Consider the following 22,884-nt stretch of genomic DNA (forward strand, 5'->3'; position numbering starts at 1 on the left):
CTCTCGCTTCCTAAAGCTCAATGTGGCCAAAACTGAACTAATCATCTTTCCTCCGTCTCCCCTACACTCTCCACCTGATCTAGTTATTACAATAAATAACATCCCGCTCTCCCCAGCACCCAAAGTTCGCTGCCTCGGAGTGACCTTTGACTCTGCCTTGTCCTTCATACCACACATCCAATCCCTCACCACCTCCTGCAGACTTCAACTCAAAAATATTTCCAGAATCCGTTTTTTCCTCAATTCTCAATCTACAAAAATGCTAGTGCATGCTCTCACAATCTCCCGCCTTGACTACTGCAACATCCTCCTCTGTGGTCTCCCTGCTTACACGCTAGCCCCTCTCCAGTCCATCCTTAATTCTGCTGCCCGACTGATCCACCTCTCTCCTCAATACCACCCCGCTTCTCCTCTCTGCAAATCCCTCCATTGGCTCCCAATCTTCCATCGTATCCAATTAAAACTACTAACCCTGACCTACAAAGCCATCCATAATCTGTCTCCTCCGTATATCTCTGAACTACTCTCACACTACACTCCAAAACGTAATCTCCGGTCCTCCCAAGATCTCCTCTCCTCCTCTCTCATTTGCTCCTCACCCAACTACCTCCAAGACTTCTCCCGAGAATCCCAGTCCCCTGGAACTCGCTGCCTCAACACGTCAGACTATCTACTACAGTTGCAAACTTCAAACGGAACCTAAAAACTCATCTGTTCAGAAATGCCTATAGTCTTCAATGACCCCACTGCCCCACCACCGCGCGGAGCCACCGCCCCACCACCGTGCGGAGCTGCCGCCCTACCACCGTGCAGAGCTGCCGCCCCACCACCGGGCGGAGCTGCCGCCCCACCACCGTGCAGAGCTGACGCCCAACCTACACCCCACCTACTGTCTCCTCCCCAAAATCCTTTAGAATGTAAGCCTGCAAGGGCAGGGCCCTCTTCCCTCTGTACTAGTCTGTCTATTGTAACTTGTATATGTGTTCTGTATGTAACCCCCTTCTCATGTACAGCTCCATGGAATCAATGGTGTTCTATAAATAAGTAATAATAATAATAATAATAACAGGGGCAGTATTATAGTAGTTATATTCTTGTACATAGGAGGCAGTATTATAGTAATTATATTCTTGTACATAGGAGGCAGTATTATAGTAGTTATATTCTTGTACATAGGAGGCAGTATTATAGTAATTATATTCTTGTACATAGGAGGCAGTATTATAGTAGTTATATTCTTGTACATAGGAGGCAGTATTATAGTAATTATATTCTTGTACATAGGAGGCAGTATTATAGTAATTATATTCTTGTACATAGGGGCAGTATTATAGTAGTTATATTCTTGTATATAGGAGGCAGTATTATAGTAATTATATTCTTGTACATAGGGGGCAGTATTATAGTAGTTATATTCTTGTACATAGGAGCAGTATTATAGTAGTTATATTCTTGTACATAGGGGCAGTATTATAGTAGTTATATTCTTGTACATAGGAGCAGTATTATAGTAGTTATATTCTTGTACATAGGGGCAGTATTATAGTAGTTATATTCTTGTATATAGAGGGCAGTATTATAGTAGTTATATTCTTGTACATAAGTGGCAGTATTATAGTAGTTATATTCTTGTATATAGAGGGCAGTATTATAGTAGTTATATTCTTGTACATAGGGGGCAGTATTATAGTAGTTATATTCTTGCATATAGGGGCAGTATTATAGTAGTTATATTCTTGTATATAGAGGGCAGTATTATAGTAGTTATATTCTTGTATATAGGGGCAGTATTATAGTAGTTATATTCTTGTATATAGGGGCAGTATTATAGTAGTTATATTCTTGTATATAGGGGGCAGTATTATAGTAGTTATATTCTTGTACATAGGTGGCAGTATTATAGCAGTTATATTCTTGTACATATGGGCAGTATTATAGTTATATTCTTTTATATATATATATATATATATATATATATATATATATATATATATATATATGTTATTCTACAGTAACTTCAAATTTTGTGTTATTATAAAAATAAGTGTTTTTATTACATATGATATAAGTTGATATGAGATTTCACACAATAGAATTTTTTTTCCATTTCTTTATCCTTTAAAGGCCATATCAGTTATAATCTTTTTTTCCAGGTTTTCATCCTTCAGATGCTTCACAGCGCGGTTCACCTTCCTCATCTTCGGACGTGACGCGTCTTAATCGTCTTTAGACATTACAGTTGATGTCATTTAGTGCAATGATTGATGCAGATTGATGAAAGCAAAGAGAAAAGCCGCCTGGTCATTATAATCCATCACGTTCTATGTCTTCACTTTATTTCATGACAAGACTTCACAAATTGAACTTTTCATTATCGTACATTAAAGTATTGAGAACAATAAATCTTATTATAAGTTTAAAATATATTTATTTTTTCTGGCCATAGAAGTGTCACGTCTTCTGCCCGGAATCTTCCACCACATCAAACTGCGTCTTGGACTTTGTGGCTTCTTGCATAAGTTCATGTAATTGTCCGATCTGCTCCGCATTGAACCAGTCCAGTTTATCTTGTGTCAGAGGAACGCCGTAGCGTCTGTCGTTCTCCGAATGTTGGATTCCGTGCTTGGCTTGCTCCCATAGCATCGCGGCATAGCCCTGGAGAATACAAGAGAGGACACATGATGGTACAAAGCCAAAAGCAGAACACAAAAAATAGCATGACAAACAAAAATATGGAGACGACTACTCAAGTAACCCCAAAGTTTTGGTTTTCAGCAGGTTTTTACTACGTAATCTGACAGCAGCAAGATGTAGGGGCAGAGACCCTGATTCCAACGATGTAACGCTTAGTTTACTGGGTACAGCAGTTGTGATAAAAATCACAGTTTTCTATGCTGCCTATATCACTGATTGTGTATAACCCTGCCTATATCACTGATTGTGTATAACCCTGCCTATATCACTGATTGTGTATAACCCTGCCTATATCACTGATTGTGTATAACCCTGCCCATATTACTGAATGTGTATAACCCTGCCTATATCACTGATTGTGTATAACCCTGCCTATATCACTGATTGTGTATAACCCTGCCCATATCACTGATTGTGTATAACCCTGCCCATATTACTGAATGTGTATAACCCTGCCTATATCACTGATTGTGTATAACCCTGCCTATATCACTGATTGTGTATAACCCTGCCTATATCACTGATTGTGTATAACCCTGCCTATATCACTGATTGTGTATAACCCTGCCTATATCACTGATTGTGTATAACCCTGCCCATATTACTGATTGTGTATATCCCTGCCTATATCACTGATTGTGCATAACCCTGCCTATATTACTGATTGTGTATAACCATGCCTATATCACTGATTGTGTATAACCCTGACCATATTACTGATTGTGTATAACCCTGCCCATATTACTGATTGTGTATAACCCTGCCCATATTACTGATTGTGTATAACCCTGACCATATTACTGATTGTGTATAACCCTGCCCATATTACTGATTGTGTATAACCCTGCCCATATTACTGATTGTGTATAACCCTGCCCATATTACTGATTGTGTATAACCCTGCCCACACCACTGATTGTGTATAACCCTGCCGGTATCACTGATTGTGTATAACCCTGCCCATATCACTGATTGTGTATAACCCTGCCCATATTACTGATTGTGTATAACCCTGCCCACACCACTGATTGTGTATAACCCTGCCGGTATCACTGATTGTGTATAACCCTGCCTATATCACTGATTGTGTATAACCCTGCCTATATCACTGATTGTGTATAACACTGCCCATATTACTGATTGTGTATAACCCTGCCCATATCACTGATTGTGTATAACCCTGCCCATATTACTGATTGTGTATAACCCTGCCCATATCACTGATTGTGTATAACCCTGCCCATATCACTGATTGTGTATAACCCTGCCCATATCACTGATTGTGTATAACACTGCCTATATTACTGATTGTGTATAACACTGCCCATATCACTGATTGTGTATAACCCTGCCCATATCACTGATTGTGTATAACCCTGCCCATATCACTGATTGTGTATAACCCTGCCCATATCACTGATTGTGTATAACACTGCCTATATTACTGATTGTGTATAACACTGCCCATATCACTGATTGTGTATAACCCTGCCCATATCACTGATTGTGTATAACACTGCCTATATTACTGATTGTGTATAACACTGCCCATATCACTGATTGTGTATAACCCTGCCCATATCACTGATTGTGTATAACCCTGCCCATATCACTGATTGTGTATAACACTGCCTATATTACTGATTGTGTATAACACTGCCCATATCACTGATTGTGTATAACCCTGCCTATATCACTGATTGTGTATAACCCTGCCCATATCACTGATTATGTATAACCCTGCCGATATCACTGATTGTGTATAACCCTGCCTATATCACTGATTGTGTATAACCCTGGCTATATCACTGATTGTGTATAACCCTGCCCATATTACTGATTGTGTATAACCCTGCCCATATCACTGATTGTGTATAACCCTGCCCATATCACTGATTGTGTATAACCCTGCCCATATCACTGATTGTGTATAACCCTGCCCATATCACTGATTGTGTATAACCCTGCCCATATCACTGATTGTGTATAACACTGCCTATATTACTGATTGTGTATAACACTGCCCATATCACTGATTGTGTATAACCCTGCCCATATCACTGATTGTGTATAACCCTGCCCATATCACTGATTGTGTATAACCCTGCCCATATCACTGATTGTGTATAACACTGCCTATATTACTGATTGTGTATAACACTGCCCATATCACTGATTGAGTATAACCCGGCCTATATCACTGATTGTGTATAACCCTGCCCATATCACTGATTATGTATAACCCTGCCGATATCACTGATTGTGTATAACCCTGCCTATATCACTGATTGTGTATAACCCTGGCTATATCACTGATTATGTATAACCCTGGCTATATCACTGATTGTGTATAACCCTGCCCATATTACTGATTGTGTATAACCCTGCCTATATCACTGATTGTGTATAACCCTGGCTATATCACTGATTGTGTATAACCCTGCCTATATCACTGATTGTGTATAACCCTGCCTATATCACTGATTGTGTATAACCCTGGCTATATCACTGATTGTGTATAACCCTGCCTATATCACTGATTGTGTATAACCCTGCCTATATCACTGATTGTGTATAACCCTGCCCATATCACTGATTATGTATAACCCTGCCGATATCACTGATTGTGTATAACCCTGCCTATATCACTGATTGTGTATAACCCTGGCTATATCACTGATTGTGTATAACCCTGCCCATATCACTGATTGTGTATAACCCTGCCCATATCACTGATTGTGTATAACCCTGCCCATATCACTGATTGTGTATAACCCTGCCCATATCACTGATTGTGTATAACACTGCCTATATTACTGATTGTGTATAACACTGCCCATATCACTGATTGTGTATAACCCTGCCCATATCACTGATTGTGTATAACCCTGCCCATATCACTGATTGTGTATAACCCTGCCCATATCACTGATTGTGTATAACACTGCCTATATTACTGATTGTGTATAACACTGCCCATATCACTGATTGAGTATAACCCGGCCTATATCACTGATTGTGTATAACCCTGCCCATATCACTGATTATGTATAACCCTGCCGATATCACTGATTGTGTATAACCCTGCCTATATCACTGATTGTGTATAACCCTGGCTATATCACTGATTATGTATAACCCTGGCTATATCACTGATTGTGTATAACCCTGCCCATATTACTGATTGTGTATAACCCTGCCTATATCACTGATTGTGTATAACCCTGGCTATATCACTGATTGTGTATAACCCTGCCTATATCACTGATTGTGTATAACCCTGCCTATATCACTGATTGTGTATAACCCTGGCTATATCACTGATTGTGTATAACCCTGCCTATATCACTGATTGTGTATAACCCTGCCTATATCACTGATTGTGTATAACCCTGCCCATATCACTGATTATGTATAACCCTGCCGATATCACTGATTGTGTATAACCCTGCCTATATCACTGATTGTGTATAACCCTGGCTATATCACTGATTGTGTATAACCCTGCCCATATTACTGATTGTGTATAACCCTGCCTATATCACTGATTGTGTATAACCCTGGCTATATCACTGATTGTGTATAACCCTGCCCGTATCACTGATTGTGTATAACCCTGCCTATATTACTGATTGTGTATAACACTGCCCATATCACTGATTGTGTATAACCCTGCCTATATTACTGATTGTGTATAACCCTGCCCATATCACTGATTGTGTATAACCCTGCCTATATCACTGATTGTGTATAACCCTGCCTATATTACTGATTGTGTATAACCCTGCTCATATCACTGATGGTGTATAACCCTGCCTATATTACTGATTGTGTATAACCCTGCTCATATTACTGATTGTGTATAACCCTGCCCATATCACTGATTGTGTATAACCCTGCCTATATTACTGATTGTGTATAACACTGCCCATATCACTGATTGTGTATAACACTGCCCATATCACTGATTGTGTATAACCCTGCCCATATCACTGATTGTGTATAACACTGCCCATATTACTGATTGTGTATAACCCTGCCTATATTACTGATTGTGTATAACCCTGCCCATATCACTGATTGTGTATAACCCTGCCTATATTACTGATTGTGTATAACCCTGCCCATATCACTGATTGTGTATAACACTGCCCATATCACTGATTGTGTATAACCCTGCCCATATCACTGATTGTGTAGAACACTGCCCATATTACTGATTGTGTATAACCCTGCCTATATTACTGATTGTGTATAACACTGCCCATATCACTGATTGTGTATAACCCTGCCTATATTACTGATTGTGTATAACCCTGCCCATATTACTGATTGTGTATAACCCTGGCTATATCACTGATTGTGTATAACCCTGCCCATATCACTGATTGTGTATAACACTGCCCATATCACTGATTGTGTATAACCCTGCCTATATTACTGATTGTGTATAACCCTGCCCATATCACTGATTGTGTATAACACTGCCCATATTACTGATTGTGTATAACCCTGCCCATATCACTGATTGTGTATAACCCTGCCTATATTACTGATTGTGTATAACCCTGCCCATATCACTGATTGTGTATAACCCTGCCCATATTACTGATTGTGTATAACCCTGCCCATATCACTGATTGTGTATAACCCTGCCCATATTACTGATTGTGTATAACCCTGCCTATATCACTGATTGTGTATAACACTGCCCATATCACTGATTGTGTATAACACTGCCCATATCACTGATTGTGTATAACCCTGCCCATATCACGGATTGTGTATAACACTGCCCATATCACTGATTGTGTATAACCCTGCCCATATCACTGATTGTGTATAACACTGCCCATATCACTGATTGTGTATAACCCTGCCCATATTACTGATTGTGTATAACCCTGCCCATATCACTGATTGTGTATAACACTGCCTATATCACTGATGGTGTATAACCCAGCCAACACCAATGTCTGGCAGCTTTCTGTGTACTTTGTATAACGACAGAAAGCTGCTAATCAGTGGTGGGGTGTGAATAATAAAGTTTATTTTTATACCAACATATTTCACAGCACTTGACAATCAGGTGGGGGCTTGTACAGACAAAACAAAACAAAATAGCACATAATTCAGCAGCTACAGTAGGAATGAGGGCCCTGCTCGAACGCAATCTATGGGTCTGGAGGCACGAGATAGCTAGCCCTGTAGTGATAATCTCCTGCTGATAAAACACTGATCAGGATCTCATGCCCTACATCATGCTGCTCTTTTATTACATGGCAAAAACCTGCTGACAGATTCCCTTTAAAGGTTCCCATATTCTTTTTGATTGTTACCAAACTTTCCCACAGACATGCATGCTTGTGTTGGCAGAGCATGCATGTTTTCAATTGTGAGAGGGTAAAAAGGTACTGGCAGAAACTTTTAGCAATGGCATCTTATCTCCAGGGAGAAAAAATAGAGATCAAGAGCTGACACTCATTTCCTCCATTATATCTATTAGGGAGGCCTCCATACATGTAGAGATGCTGGCTGGACTAGCGGACTATTCTCTAATATGGCGCACACAGGTCAGAGGATGCCAGTACCGTCCGTCATTACTAGCTGCTAAACTGCTTGGACGCCAGACTGATCCATTGTAGTAAATGAGAGATTTGTGCAGCGGCTGCTGAGGTTTTTAGCTCATAGAGCATTGTTCAGACTGGGTCACTTCTCAGCGGAGAGCAGGACGCGCTATCTGCAGGATCACTGCCTCTGAAATGAATTACAGCAAAGAAGGGCAGTAGTTGTACATTGTCCAGGCCAAAAACTAGTACTCCAGCAGCATGCAGCTAAGCCCCCACTAAGTGGAGGCATCACAGGTGCAGGAGGAACAAATCACACACACACACATCCCCACACTTAGTGGGGGCTTAGCTGTATCCTGCTAGAGTAATAGTTTTTGGCCTGGGCGATAAACATCTACTGCCCATCTTTGCTGTAAGTAATGCTTAACTTTTGGAGGATTTTTATTTTTGTTGCTATTTTTATATTTAGTGTAGGGACCTACAAGCATGAGGTTCCCATGACGAGGGTTGTAGGCTTCCGTTTTATGGCCATAATACCAACTAAAACCTCATTTTTTTGTACAGGATACATCCAGACCCCTTTCTGTTGGGCCTTGCATATTAGAGTTCCTGTCCCTGTATGGTGCACAGATGGAGTACGGCTTGGCAGCCTGTCTAATCTAAAGGGGGTGTTACACGCAGCGATATCGCTGGTGAAAGCACCCGCCCCCGTCATTTGTGCATCACGGGCAAATAGCTGCCCATGGCGCACAATATCGTTAGAAGCCGTCACACGGACTTACCTGCTTAGTGACTTGGCTGTTGACGGCGAACCGCCTCCTTTCTAAGGGGGCGGTTTGTGCAGCGTCACTAAGCAGCCGCCCAATAGAAGCGGAGGGGCGGCGATGAGTGGGACGTAACATCCCGCCCACCTCCTTCCTTCCTCATTGCCGGCGGCCGCAGGTAAGCTGCAGTTCGTCGTTCCCGAGGTATCACACGTAGCAATGTGTGCTGCCTCGGGAACGATGAAGAACCTGCGTGCTCAACAATAATGCAGCCACTGGTATGGTATATATTTTGAAGAATCTGAATTACAGCAATAATACCTAAAATATAACTTTTAATAATTCCTCTAAAAATAGGGAAGGATCACCTTGCCTATGCATAAAATTAATTAGGTTGCAAGATCCTCCATATAAATCGGGGGACTGGCATACCCTGTAAACACGCAATGACACCTACATATAATTGGTGCTGGCAAAATAAACAGATTTAACTGAATTGGCCAGGATTATTCACACAAACGCTCACTTTGATCCCATTCACAAATTAGTAGTGGCGTTAATCACTATAGTGACCATGACACCCACAGGTGTGTGACCAATATACTTCACATTCGGTTAAACAAATCAGCATTAACCAGGGATTCAAATAGCCAAGTTGTTAACCTGGTTATGTCTGATAGGGAACAATCTCACCCAATTGCTGGTGTCTTGTCTCCCAAAAATGATCAGTTCGTCCTCATATTCGGCGTTTCCAATAAAGACCCTCACCACACAGGTCCTGGACCCCTTATGAACGGACTAACTGTCCTCTCCCAGAATCTTCTTCTCCCTTCTCCCGACGCGTTTCCTATACATCATTCATCAGGGGAGCAAATGAGGAGACAACCTCTACTGGGTTAATCTAGAAAAAATGAGAACATGGGGAGAATAAAGGGGGGGTTCTTTTTATATATATACAGCAGCCCCCAATAGACCTCACCCTATATAGAAGAAACAAAGAGAATCCAACGACTTACCAGACGGTGACAGCCCAAGTCCTATTAGCTGTACACCGCTGCCCAGCCAGAGCATTTTTAAATAGTCGCCGCTCTTCTGCCGGCGTCTGACGTCACATCCCTGATGCGCGGTAAGGTATGTTGCGATGGGCTGTCCTATCTAGGTGAGGGGGCGGGCTGCCGGACGCTGGTGCGTCCTACTCTTGCATCACGAGTGTGGTACTAAGAGCGCACCGGATATGATTTGACGTCACTTCCTGTGGGACGCTATGCGTTCCACTGATGCGCTCCACCGCATAGAGCGGAAGCGGTGAGCGCAATCAGGGATGTGACGTCAGACGCCGGCAGAAGAGCGGCGACTATTTAAAAATGCTCTGGCTGGGCAGCGGTGTACAGCTAATAGGACTTGGGCTGTCACCGTCTGGTAAGTCGTTGGATTCTCTTTGTTTCTTCTATATAGGGTGAGGTCTATTGGGGGCTGCTGTATATGTATAAAAAGAACCCCCCCTTTACTCTCCCCATGTTCTCATTTTTTCTAGATTAACCCAGTAGAGGTTGTCTCCTCATTTGCTCCCCTGATGAATGATGTATAGGAAACGCGTCGGGAGAAGGGAGAAGGAGATTCTGGGAGAGGACAGTTAGTCCGTTCATAAGGGGTCCAGGACCTGTGTGGTGAGGGTCTTTATTGGAAACGCCGAATATGAGGACGAACTGATCATTTTTGGGAGACAAGACACCAGCAATTGGGTGAGATTGTTCTCTATCAGACATAACCAGGTTAACAACTTGGCTATTTGAATCCCTGGTTAATGCTGATTTGTTTAACCGAATGTGAAGTATATTGGTCACACACCTGTGGGTGTCATGGTCACTATAGTGATTAACGCCACTGCTAATTTGTGAATGGGATCAAAGTGAGCGTTTGTGTGAATAATCCTGGCCAATTCAGTTAAATCTGTATATTTTGCCAGCACCAATTATATGTAGGTGTCATTGCGTATTTACAGGGTATGCCAGTCCCCCGATTTATATGGAGGATCTTGCAACCTAATTAATTGCGTGCTCAACAATCAACGATTTTGTAAAAAGGAACGACGTGTCAACGATGGACGATTTGGTGAGTATTTTCCATTGTTAACGGTAGTTCCTTGCTGTCACACGCAACGACGTTGCTAACGATGCCGGATGTGCATCACGGAATCCGTGACCCGGCCATATATCGTTAGATACGTCGCTGCGAGTCACGGGGCCTTAATAGTATGGGCGTCACCTAATAAGCTGCGGGCTTGTGACTGTGTTATCTGCATGTGTAAACAGTGCTCTAAGCAAGCCATCAGTGTGCAGTTTTATCATCCAGCAATCGCTCCCTCCATTTTTGGAAGTGTGTGTGTGATCTGCTCCTCCTGCACCTGTGATGCCTCCACTAGTGGGGGCTTAGCTGTATCCTGCTAGAGTACTAGATTTTGGCCTGGCCGATGTACAACTTCTGCCCTTCTTTTCTCTAAGTAATGCTTAATTTTTGGAGAATATCTATTCCTCTTTTTGTTGCTACCTCTGAAATGAACTGGCAAATTTTTGCTCTAAAAAGGGACACAAAAAAAAGTAAAAGACAAACATCAAGTGTGATTTTGCATAAACGTTGTACACCGTTATGAAACATACAGTGTAAAAAAAAAAATAAATATAAAATAATGAAAAGCACTAGACAAAAAACAGGAAAGTGACTTCCACCCCCCACCCACAAATGTTGAGGCGGACCCAAGGTGTAATGGAAAGTTGTAGAACGTTTCATTTATACAGAGATTAAACTTTTTTATGCTTTTTTATTGCACTCGCTTTTTAAGATCTCCGCTTGCTACCATTCCACGGGAGCCTTCATAATTAAATCCTTGTCCTGGTCGTGTGATGGACCCGCTAGTAACGTTGTAACGAGCCGTGCACCCGGGTGTCCATATTTTATGACTCCCCAATACCCCTGAAGCTCATACATTTTTGTTTTGGAATTTGAAGAAAAAATGTAATTCCAGCAGATAATTAGGCATTGCATCAATTATCCGGGACAGAATAATATTAAGAGGAAGGTCATCCCGGCTGCAAATCACTCACGTCCCAGAGGTGAAGGCCAAGAACTCAGAAGCAGGAAATCAATGTAGGTAAAGCGATCGTTCAGGCAGCAATTAAAGCAATTAGTAGCCGGCAGAATGACGGTGGCCCGCTAAGTGCACACTGGGTGCTATTCACAGACGATGGCGGAGGAAGCATTCATCAATGTCAGGTCACCCCCTCCTGCGCGCGGCCGCACTGTTTGACTCATGGATGAATCCGACCTGTGCTTGTAGTAAAAGTTAATGGCCGTCCGTAAGCAGGTAGTGGAAGCCGGAGACTCGCGGATCTTTTCTGGGGCTGAATACTTACCAGCTACGTGCCATGCTGACGAGCCAAGGGGTGTCCACAATAAACATCAAACTCATAACGGCAGAACCTGATGATTTAGGTGGGAGCAGCCTACCATCCAATGTGTAAGTGGGTCCACACTCTACCCCAATGGATAAGGTTGGTGGTGGGAAAAGTATGGGTAAGGTTGAACATCAAGAAAAAAAGTTGCCTCCATTGGTGGTTGTTGAAGAGATTCGGGAGATCATTGAGCACCAAACTAATTGGGCTCACCACTATCTAAGATCTATGGCCACCTTAAGTCAGAGTGATAAGTAGCTTAAGTAGCTCTGAACTGTAATAGAGGGGATTCCAAGATATGTCATGTCAAGCGAACCCAATTTGGCTCATAGACAGGGGTGGCCTTCATGGGACAAGCCTAACTGGCAGCCAAGATTAATGCTTCCATATTTATTCCAAAAATAAATGGGACTTCTGGTAGCACACCAAGGGGTGAGCTGCTTCAGCCCCACCAATATGGTGAAGCCCACCCAGATTCCCAAGCGAGAGCCACAGTCAGCTTGATGGACATTTACTAAATTTCAAAAGCCGGTAAGAGCAGTGAGCCAAGGGCTACCTACTCAGGAACTCAACAAAGGAACTTGGGGGACACTCAGGGGCATTAGTGCTTTTTGTGGTCATCCAGGGGCACTAGTATATTTTATAGGGCAGTCCGGACAATATTCGTTGACAAAAGGGTACTATAATCGGCATCTACCACTACAGGATGACCAAAAAAGGAGTGATTTTTAGAGAGATTTTGTACAGTACATCTTATTGCCTAGGTTAATGACCACCACTGCAGTCTCTCGGGCGTGGCTGGTCTCCTAGACAAGAAGCACAGCAGTTACAAGCTCTTTTTTACAGAGCTTGTAAAAACTGCTCTGACTGTATCACTGGATCCGCCGGCTTCGGTGCCGCTGCGTTTCTCTGGAAATGAAGAGACAAAGCTGCTCCCTTCTTGCAGCATTGGAGAGCGCACATATCGGGCAAGTACTGGAGCCATACCACCAGACCGAGCTGTCAATCATCAGGCAGAGGGCCGAGAGGTTGGGAAGAGGTAAGCACTCGACTATAGATGATGTGACATCCCTAACAATGAATTGGACCCTAATGACCCAAATGCTGGAGGCTTCTACTGAATAAAACAGAAGATCTATGGAAAGGCCAGATGTTCCGAATGAAGAACTGAACTTTGCATATAGTTACTCTTTAATTACATCCTTATATGCTAATATAGTTTGTAATTAGTGGATTGTGCAAATTGGATGAACCCATTGGTTAAGCCTTTTAGGGATTCGACCAGTGACCCTTTTTGGACGTGCGGAGGAACTGTAAGCAAAACACTCATGTGGCCGAAAGGAGAACATTACATGGTGCCCGAGAAACTGAATGGATGGCAAGTGCCAAGACCCCCTGTCCAAGGGTCTTGGACAGATTCTGATCACCGATTACTACTATTCTTCAGAAGCAGCCACGTAGCAGTATCCTGCCGATCCTTGTAAAGAATTTCTACATATTTGATTCAATATTAAATTTGTGGGGGGTCTCCACATTCCAGGCACGGATTACAGCCCGTAACTGCCCATCAGAGGCCCGCAGCGGTGACAAACTACTCCACGTTGGAACAATTCCGGGAAAAATAACGACTCCAGATAAAATGTGAGTTCATTTCCATTACAGTATTCCGATCAGGTTTCTATGAACGAAAAAAAAAGAAATGATTCCCAAGAGGGTCATTTACACGACGGTATTTCATGCTAAACTTTTTGGAACAGATTGGTTCCGATTGACTTAGGAGTCTGGGGAGGTGGAAGAACAGAAACGAGCCGGGCAGATCGGTAATACCGCGACTGCACGCCGAGAAAATATGACGGGAAAGAAGTCGCTCAGCAATTACACAGGAAAGTGGCCCGTGTGCCGATCCTCCATAATAAGAATAACCCTCAGGATAATTAAGTCACTTCATCATAGCCGCGAGACAGCAGCACAAACACGGCCCAGACGGAGGTGTAGTATTGTTTTCCTCTTAAATGCTTTTAATCCTAATGGCTGTTCCTATCTAATTAGATAATACAATTTATCTGAATCAGTACAGACATATTTCATTTTCTTTTGGTGCCGAATCAAAAAACTTAACTCTTCAATATATTCTTCACTTTTGGAAGAATCTCAAAAAATTAAGATAATTAGAGAGTGTCCTGTTGCTGCGCCCATGATCAGTTGTATTCTGGGTGTTTAATTACCCTCCTGTCACAGGGTACGAACAGGATAGCCTAAACTGGCCCTCAGGCTAGGAGAACCCTAACTGACCATGATCCAAAAGATATGCTTGAAGGTGGCGATGTTTGAGCAGCCTTCCTTACCCTAGCTCCTGAACAAGCTTGGTCTAGTGGCCTCCCTCTCTCCATCCAGGAGCGGGCTGGAACAGGAGTGATTAATCCCATAGTGGTCCTCTCCCTCCCTCCACCCAGGAAAGGGCCGGGACAGGAGTGATTAATTCCACACAAACAGATGAAGTAAAAACAAAACTCAAACTCATAGAGGTATAGACAATATGCGATCAGGAGGAAATTAAAGGAAAGGAGGAAATAATCAGATAAGAGTGTTTCCACAACACACAGAGGTTCACTAGCAACTGGATAACAAAGTATAAAGACTGGAATTGTATAAAGCTATAACCGGCATGGGAGAACAGGCTCCACCATCTTAAAAAGGGAGGAGGCAACTGTGATAGGTCTTCTGTAACATGTGACTCAAGCAGTAATCCACAGGCTAGCAGAAATTAACTCCTGCAAGCCCGATTACTAACAAGTGCATAGCTGGTCAATGCCAGAGCCTGTCTGTGCAACGCAAAAGCAGCATCGTGTGAAGTGTCTGACTCTGCTGTGTGAACCAGTCTTTTAGTAATCGGAGGTACCAGCGCTGAGAAATCAAGCATTGAAGTCACATGCAAATTAATCTGGAAGGGCATTGGGGGCGTGTCTGTTTACGCTGCATGCCTCGACACGCCCCCGATGTGCTCCCAAGATAATTAATCTGCATGCGGCATCAAAGCTCGATTTCTCAACGCAGGTACATCCGATTACTACAAGCCAGATATCATTTTTATTGTAGTACTAAGACCTATACAGCCGTAACCGCAAAAGTTTAGTCCTAAAATGGTCCTGATAGGTTTTCTTTAAGATCTTTGCTACAAAGAAGAAAGTTTTCAGGTCGACAGGAGACTCAGAACCCTATTTTGTCTTCACTTTTCTGAGAGAAATTGGTTAAAACCGGAAAGAATGGACGGATTGTGATTTAATAAACCCCCCGTGCAGAGCAGGAAGGTACAAGGCGCAGTCAGAGAATTGCCGGCTTCGGGTATTACGGGACATAATATAGACTCATTGGAAGCGATTTTCGGGATTTGCTGCTCGCACACAATGAAGGAGCGGATACAAAGGAGACGGACTGGTTGTGCGGTTTTCTGTTTTAAAGGTCAGGATACAATGGAACCCGTAGGAGTCGGTTATTGAATGTTATCTATGCTGGAAGATACAATATAAAGTCTCCAGATCCGGTGACACGTAATATTTACTTATTATAATATTCTATATCAGCGCGGCTTATAACGTAACAGTCCCTTCATCATAGGACCCCGAGATCGGACACTTTCTTACTCTTCTTCCATTATGTGGAAAGGTTAATTGGTAAATGTAAGTCAAACCTAATCTGTGCAATTACTGTAGATTTTATTTAATAGGATTTTATTTCAAAATCTGCATTATTATACCCATAAAGTGCGGCTTTAAAGTTTGTGCACCCTCAGAATTTTCCATATTTCTGCATAAATCTGACTTAAAATCATATAAGTCCTAACATTTCATAAAGAGACGTAAATTAAACAATTGTGAAAAGAAAATATTAGGCTTTGAAATTTTTTTTTATTTTCGAAATTGATCCAATATCACGTCTGTAAATGGCAAAAGTATGTTAAGCTTTAGGATTAGAAGATAAGACAAAATTAGGTGTTTTCAATCAATGGGATGACAACCACATGTGAGAGGGTGACCGGTTTTATTTTTTTTAAAACAGGGATTTAATCAAAAACCTGGTATATTGTTGGCACAAAGAAAGGAGATTTCTCAAGAGTTGTTGATACTCATTAGGCTGGAAAAAGGTTACAAAACCATCTCTACAGAGTTGAGTCTTCACCGATATACAGTCAGAAAGATTTTGTCCAAATGGAGAAAATTCAAGAACATTAAAATCCTTCCCAGCAGTAGTCGACCAACAAAGATCACTCCAAGGGCAAGGAGTATAACTGATCATGAGAATACAAAGGAACCCAAGGTACTCTCTAAGCAACTAAAGGCTTCCGACACATAAGTTTATGCTAATGTTCATCAGTTTACTAGAAAGACACTGAACAACAATAGAGATTGAGTAACTCTCGCTGCCGGAGATGGTGAGGCAGCGAGCAGAAGTGGAAACACTGGACCACAGGAGGACCCCAGGCTTAACCTTTAGTAGGAGGGGCTTGACTAAGCGCCCACCGTGAGGCGGACGCCAGGTGCTACTCTCAGGGCAGTGACCAGGACTGTGGAAGCTAACTCCCTGGGCAAGGGCAGATACAGGAGCAGACAAACTAAGGCCGGTGGCACAGCCGGGGTGGACAGGCACAGTCTCTGGTATAGCAGGAAACACCGGGATAGCTAAGGCTGGAGGCATGGCACAGACTCAGATACAACAGGAGCTGCCGGGGGTAGCTAAGGCTGGAGGCATGGCCGGGGTGGACAGGCACAGACTCCGATACAACAGGAGCTTCCGGGGGTAGCTAAGGCTGGAGGCACGGCCGAGGTGGACAGGCACAGACTCAGGTTTAGCATTAGCCGTCGGGGTAGTTAAGGCTGGAGGCACGGCTGGGTTGGACAGGCACAGAAAGCCGCGAAGCCCGGGAACAAACATGACGTGATACACTGATAACTAGCTGACTAGGAAAATACTAACTAAAAACGATGAGTGGGCACCTTCCCTAGTGGGAGAGAGCCTTATGTACTCAATGCCTCTCACTGGTAGGCTGAGAGGCACTTTCTGGTAGGGACACTACCAATGGACATGCGCCAAGGGCACAGGCTCCGGGAAGAGGAAGCGGGGTGCGCACACGTGGGGGCGAGAGGAGACACCGGAACGCATGTGAGAGTTGGCCGCGGAAGTGAGTAGCATGCGTCCCTGCGGGGGGAGGAGAACAAGGTTGGCTACACTATAGATTGCAAGGAGAAAATTATCACTTCCAAAAAGCAGCAAATTCTAAAAGAAAATACCCAGACATCTGTCCATTAGCCAAATTTTAAGAGAACGCGGGTAACGTAGCGAGGTAACAACCCAATACCACAAGTCTCTCTACAAAAGAGTTAGAAAAAAGTGACGTTGAGGTTTTGGAATGACCAAGTCCCAGTCCTGACCTTAATCCTATAGAAATGTGGTGGAAGGAACTGAGGTCAGCAGTTCATGGTAGAAAAGTACCAATTTGGCAGAGGTGAAGCTGTTTTGTCCGGAGCAATCAGGTAAAATTTCTCCATCCGATGTGCAGGACTAATCAACGATCATACTATTGCACAAAAAATCATACAAATACTGAAAAAGGTTCATGTACTTTTGCCACTCAAAAAGATGATAATGGATCCTTTTGCTCAAAAAAATTACAATGTCTAATTTTTTTTTTACTCATTTGTTTTAGTTTTCTTTTTGCGAAATTCTGATGCGGTTGTCACGGGTGACAGACAGTCCTGTGGTGTCCGGCAAAGGAAGGTCACAGCGTTTGGCCACGCAAAATGCTCCCTGACTTTCTATTACTCCTGTTGTTAGTACTCAGTATACTAGGTATCTCCTCTACTGGGTTTTCATCCTTTTCCCTTTAGGACCCTTCAGAGCTCCTCCTCTTCCCTTCAGCTGCAAATCATCTGTATTTCCCCTTGGGCTTAAATACTCTAATTGTCTCTGGACTTGTGCTGGTGATATTCAGTTCCTTCACAAGCTCTGCATGCAAACAGGTGGCTTGCACTCATCTGTAGGATCGTTGCTGCTCTTTGGTGAACTTCTTTCTGAGATATTTGGAGATAAGTTCTTCATGCCCTTTCCCCATTTTTGTACTCCATGTGTCTTTTAGTGCTTAGTGGGCTTGACGAAGAGATCATCCCACCAGTTCCCTATCTACGGCCCAGCTCTAGGGTCATCCTAGGGTCAGGTATCCGGCTAGGCGCAGATGCGCGGAACCTATTTAGGGTGGTAAGGTAACCCATGGACCAGCTGAAGGTTTGGGCAGGGGTCATCTTCTTTTCCTTCCCTAGACGCAGGGTTTCCCTTCCCTTCCGCTGTTTGCTTGATACTCCCCATTACCTAGAGTGACAGCAGCTTTAGGTCAAAATTATGCAATAATATGAAAAGTTCTGGAGGGGTCACAAACTTTCATGCACTGCACTTGATAGACAGGTAATGAGGAAGATATATTATGCAATAGATACAAGAAAGGTCGTCATGAAATAGATAACAGATACTATATTCATAGATAAGCTGCCTCTTTATTCCATGGTTTCATGAGGATTTTAGTGGTTATGACAAGTAAAATGCAAGGAAGGATGCAAGGAAGATCTAAGGAATGAAATATCTAAATATACAGCACTTTGCAAAAGTTTTACGTAGGTGTGGAAAAAAATGCTGCGCAGTAAGAAGCGTCCAAAATAGAAGTGTTAATGCTTTATTTTTTATCAATTATCAAACTTCAAAGTGAATGAATAAAAGCGAAGTCTAAATCCCATGAATATTTGGTGACCGCCCTTTGCCTTCATCAGTTCTTCTAGGTCACTTGTCTCTTGTGCACAGTTTTGAAGGCATTCGGCAGGAGGTTGTTCATCTTGGAGAACGGACCCAAGATTTTCTGTGTATGAGGCTTGTGCGGATCTTTCTATGTCTTCATGAGACCCCAGACAAAAGAGGATGATGTGACATCAGGGCTTTGCAGGGAGGGACCGGATCATCACCTCCAGGACTCTGTGAGGGCAGGATCATTAATTCCAGGGCTCTGTGGGGGCTGGATCATCACTTCCAGGGCTCTTCGAGGGCCGGATCATCACCTCCAGGTGTTTGCAGGGGCCGGATTATCACTTCAAGGGCTCTGTGGGGGCCGGGTAATCACTTCCAAGACTCTGCGGGAGCTGAATCATCACATCCAGGGCTCTTCAGGGGCCGGATCATCACCTCCAGGGCACTGCTTGGGTTGGATAATCACCTCTAGGGCTCTGCGGAAGCTGGATCACCATCTCCCGGGCTCTGTGGGGGCTATGTCATCAGTTGCAAGGCTCTGTGGGGGCAGGATCATCACTTCCAGGGCTCTGTGGGGGACGGATCATTACCTCCAGGGCTCTGTGTGGGCCAAATCATCACCTCCAGGTCTCTGTGTGAGCCAAATCACCTCCAGTGCTCTGTGGGGTCAGGATCATCACTTCTAGGGCTCTGTGGGGGCAGGATCATCACTTCCAGGGCTAGATGGGGGCCTGATAATCACTTCCAGGGCTCTGTGGGGGCCGGATCATCACCTCCAGGGCTCTGTGGGGGCCGGATCATCACTTCCAGGGCTAGGTGGGGGCCGGATAATCACTTCCAGGGCTCTGTGGGGGCCGGATAATCACTTCCAGGGCTCTGTGGGGGCCGGATCATTACTTCCAGGGCTCCTTGTCCTGCTTTACACTGATATTTCTTACTGACATTGGCTGTGTTTGGGGTCATTGTACGGATGCTGAATAAATTCAGCGCCAAATCAGACGCCTCCGTGACAGCGGTACATCATGGATAAGTCTCTGCCGGAATATTTCAGCACTGAGGACACCATTAATCCTGAACAAATTTTCAACTCTATTTGCTGAAATGCAGCACAAACGTGCAGGATCCTCCACTGTGCGTCGTGTTCCTGCAGACCTTTACTATTGTGCTACTCTCAGTTTTGAGCTGATGGCACTGCTGAACATCCTCCAATTTTGCAGGGAAGTGTCTGTCATCTGCTGCGCTGTTTCCTTGTGTCTACGGTCCTCAACATTGCCCATTTCTTGGTGATTTTTAAAAAGACTGAACTGAACAACTTGAAACTCCAGTTTGCTTTGATGTCTTTAGGAGAGAGCTGGCTGATGCAGTATAACTACTGTGACGCTGTAAAGGTGGTAGATGGAAGATATATTGCTCCTAGCCCATGCCTTTTGCACTACTGAGCAGCAGGGAAGAGGTCAAACCCTTGCCTGGACCTTCTCTGCTAGTCCGGGTTTTTTGTTCACAGCTGAAGGATCAGCGCAGCATAAACAGGCAGCCAGAATTTCTCAGTGTGAGGGTGGTTGGGCTGTAAAGTTAAAGCTGTCTTTGTGGGGAAAACATATCTGAAAATGCTAACATGTCTGGAACCTCTGTAAGCTGTTTGCCAAGCTGGACTTTTCCTTAGCATTTGAGTTTTGTCATCAGTGTGAATAAAAAACTGACTTTTGGGACTGAAAACCTGTGTGTGCCTGTTTACTGTGCCCCTACCATTGCCAACCAGAGCGGTTTCCCTACACTACCTTGTGTCTCTTTGCTGTGCTCAGATCTGCCATGGTGTATGAACAGTGACATGAAATCCTCTTCCACAACCTCACCTTTGTGGCAGAGTTTGTTTGTTCTTCACCCAGAGCTAATTCTCTACACTTGTGTTTCTTTGCTGTACTCAAATCTGCCATCGTGTATGAGTGGTGACATGAAACTCTCTTCCACAACCTCACCTTTGTGGTAGATTTTGTTTGTTCCTCACCCAGAGCTTATTCCCCACATTTGCTGTGCTCAGATCTGCCATGGTGTATGAGTGGTTACATGAAACGGTCTTCCACAACCTCACCTTTGTAGTAGAGTTTGTCTGTTCCTCACCCAGAGCTAATAATATTATTATTATTAATATTTATTCATTTATATAGCGCTATTGATTCCACAGCACTTTACATACATTGGCAACACTGTCACCATTAGGGCTCACAATCTAGAGTCCCTATCTGTATGTCTTTGGAGTGTGGGAGGAAACCGGGGAACCCGGAGGAAACCCACGCAAACACGGGGAGAACATACAAACTCCTTTCAGATGTTGTCCTTGGTGGGATTTGAACCCAGGACCCCAGCGCTGCAAGGTTGCAGCGCTAACCACTGAGCCACCGTGCTTCCCCTACACTTGTGTTTCTTTGCTGTGCTCAGATCTGCCATGGTGTATGAGCAGTGACATGAAACTGTCTTCCACAACCTCATCTTTGTGGCAGAGTTTCTCTGTTCCTCACCCAGAGCTAATTCCCTACACTTCCTGTGCTCAGATCTGCCATGATGTATAAGTGGTGACATGAAACCATCTTCCACAACCTCACCTTTGTGGCAGAGTTTGTCTGTTCCTCACCCAGTTTTAGGCTTGTCACAAAGCTGTTTGTTTCAGTTAATGCCATGTTTCACCGACATATGAAAATGAAGCTCAATTTCAGAGTATTCTTATTTTGCAGCATTTTTTTCACATCTGCCTACAACTTTTGATATGTCGTATATATGTATATAATGTGAGTGCAGTCACGTGCACTATACCGCAGCCGTGACACTAAACGTCAGCACATCATACATTCTCTTGCCGTTTTTTTCGTTCTTTCGCTCACATATTTCGGGACTATTTTCTACATTTAACCTTTTATTAGTGTGACGTTTGCCATAGCATTGAGCGCCATCTAGTGGTAGTCATGAGCAGTGCAGCAGGACGCTCTGATGGGTGTATGGAGAGCGATCTGTATTTACGGATGTGCCTTTTCTTACTGTTCCTCTTGGCTCCAGATATCCTGAGATGAGTGGAGTGAGATGACTTTTACGTTACTCTGTTGGGCGATCTTCGGATACCTGGAGCCAAGAGGGAAGGTGTATTCTATCAGGATAGATTATAATCCAAGCCTCCAGCATGGTAAACTAATAACTGTACATAGTTAATGACCTGTATCATATATTGGGAACTGTGTACGCAGCAAATCACTAATATACCTCCATTAACGGAATCACCCCCATTATAACCAGTAGATAGTGAGCCTGACCTACATGCAGCTTTATATGTCAATTACCCATGTCATAAAAGTCTGATTACTGGGGTCCCATTTGTCCTGCCTATTTTTATACACTGTACAAAAATATTAACTCAACACTTGTTTTTGCTCCCATTTTTTATGAGCTGAACTCAAAGATCTCAAATTTGTCTGTGTTAGTGATCACTTCTCCTTTGCCGAGATAATCCATCCACCTCACAGGTGCAACATATCAGGATGCTGATCAGACGATATGATTATTGCACAGGTGTGCCTTAGGATGGCCAGCATGATTATTGCACAGGTGTGCCTTAGGATGGCCAGCATGATTATCACA

General features: G+C 43.4%; 1 protein-coding gene across 1 annotated transcript in view; it reads right to left on the reverse strand.

The window, feature by feature from the left end:
* Nucleotides 1-2,071: 2,071 nt before the first annotated feature.
* Nucleotides 2,072-22,884, reverse strand: part of SDHAF3 (succinate dehydrogenase complex assembly factor 3) — a 49,734-nt gene continuing 28,921 nt past the window's right edge. Inside the window, exon 3 of the mRNA XM_075316864.1 lies at nucleotides 2,072-2,655. Within this exon, the coding sequence (XP_075172979.1) occupies nucleotides 2,452-2,655 (204 nt within the window). The 3' untranslated portion in view covers nucleotides 2,072-2,451. The remainder of the gene's footprint in view (nucleotides 2,656-22,884) is intronic.

This window comes from Anomaloglossus baeobatrachus, chromosome 6 (assembly GCF_048569485.1).
Source record: "Anomaloglossus baeobatrachus isolate aAnoBae1 chromosome 6, aAnoBae1.hap1, whole genome shotgun sequence".
In the NCBI taxonomy this organism is placed as follows: domain Eukaryota; kingdom Metazoa; phylum Chordata; class Amphibia; order Anura; family Aromobatidae; genus Anomaloglossus; species Anomaloglossus baeobatrachus.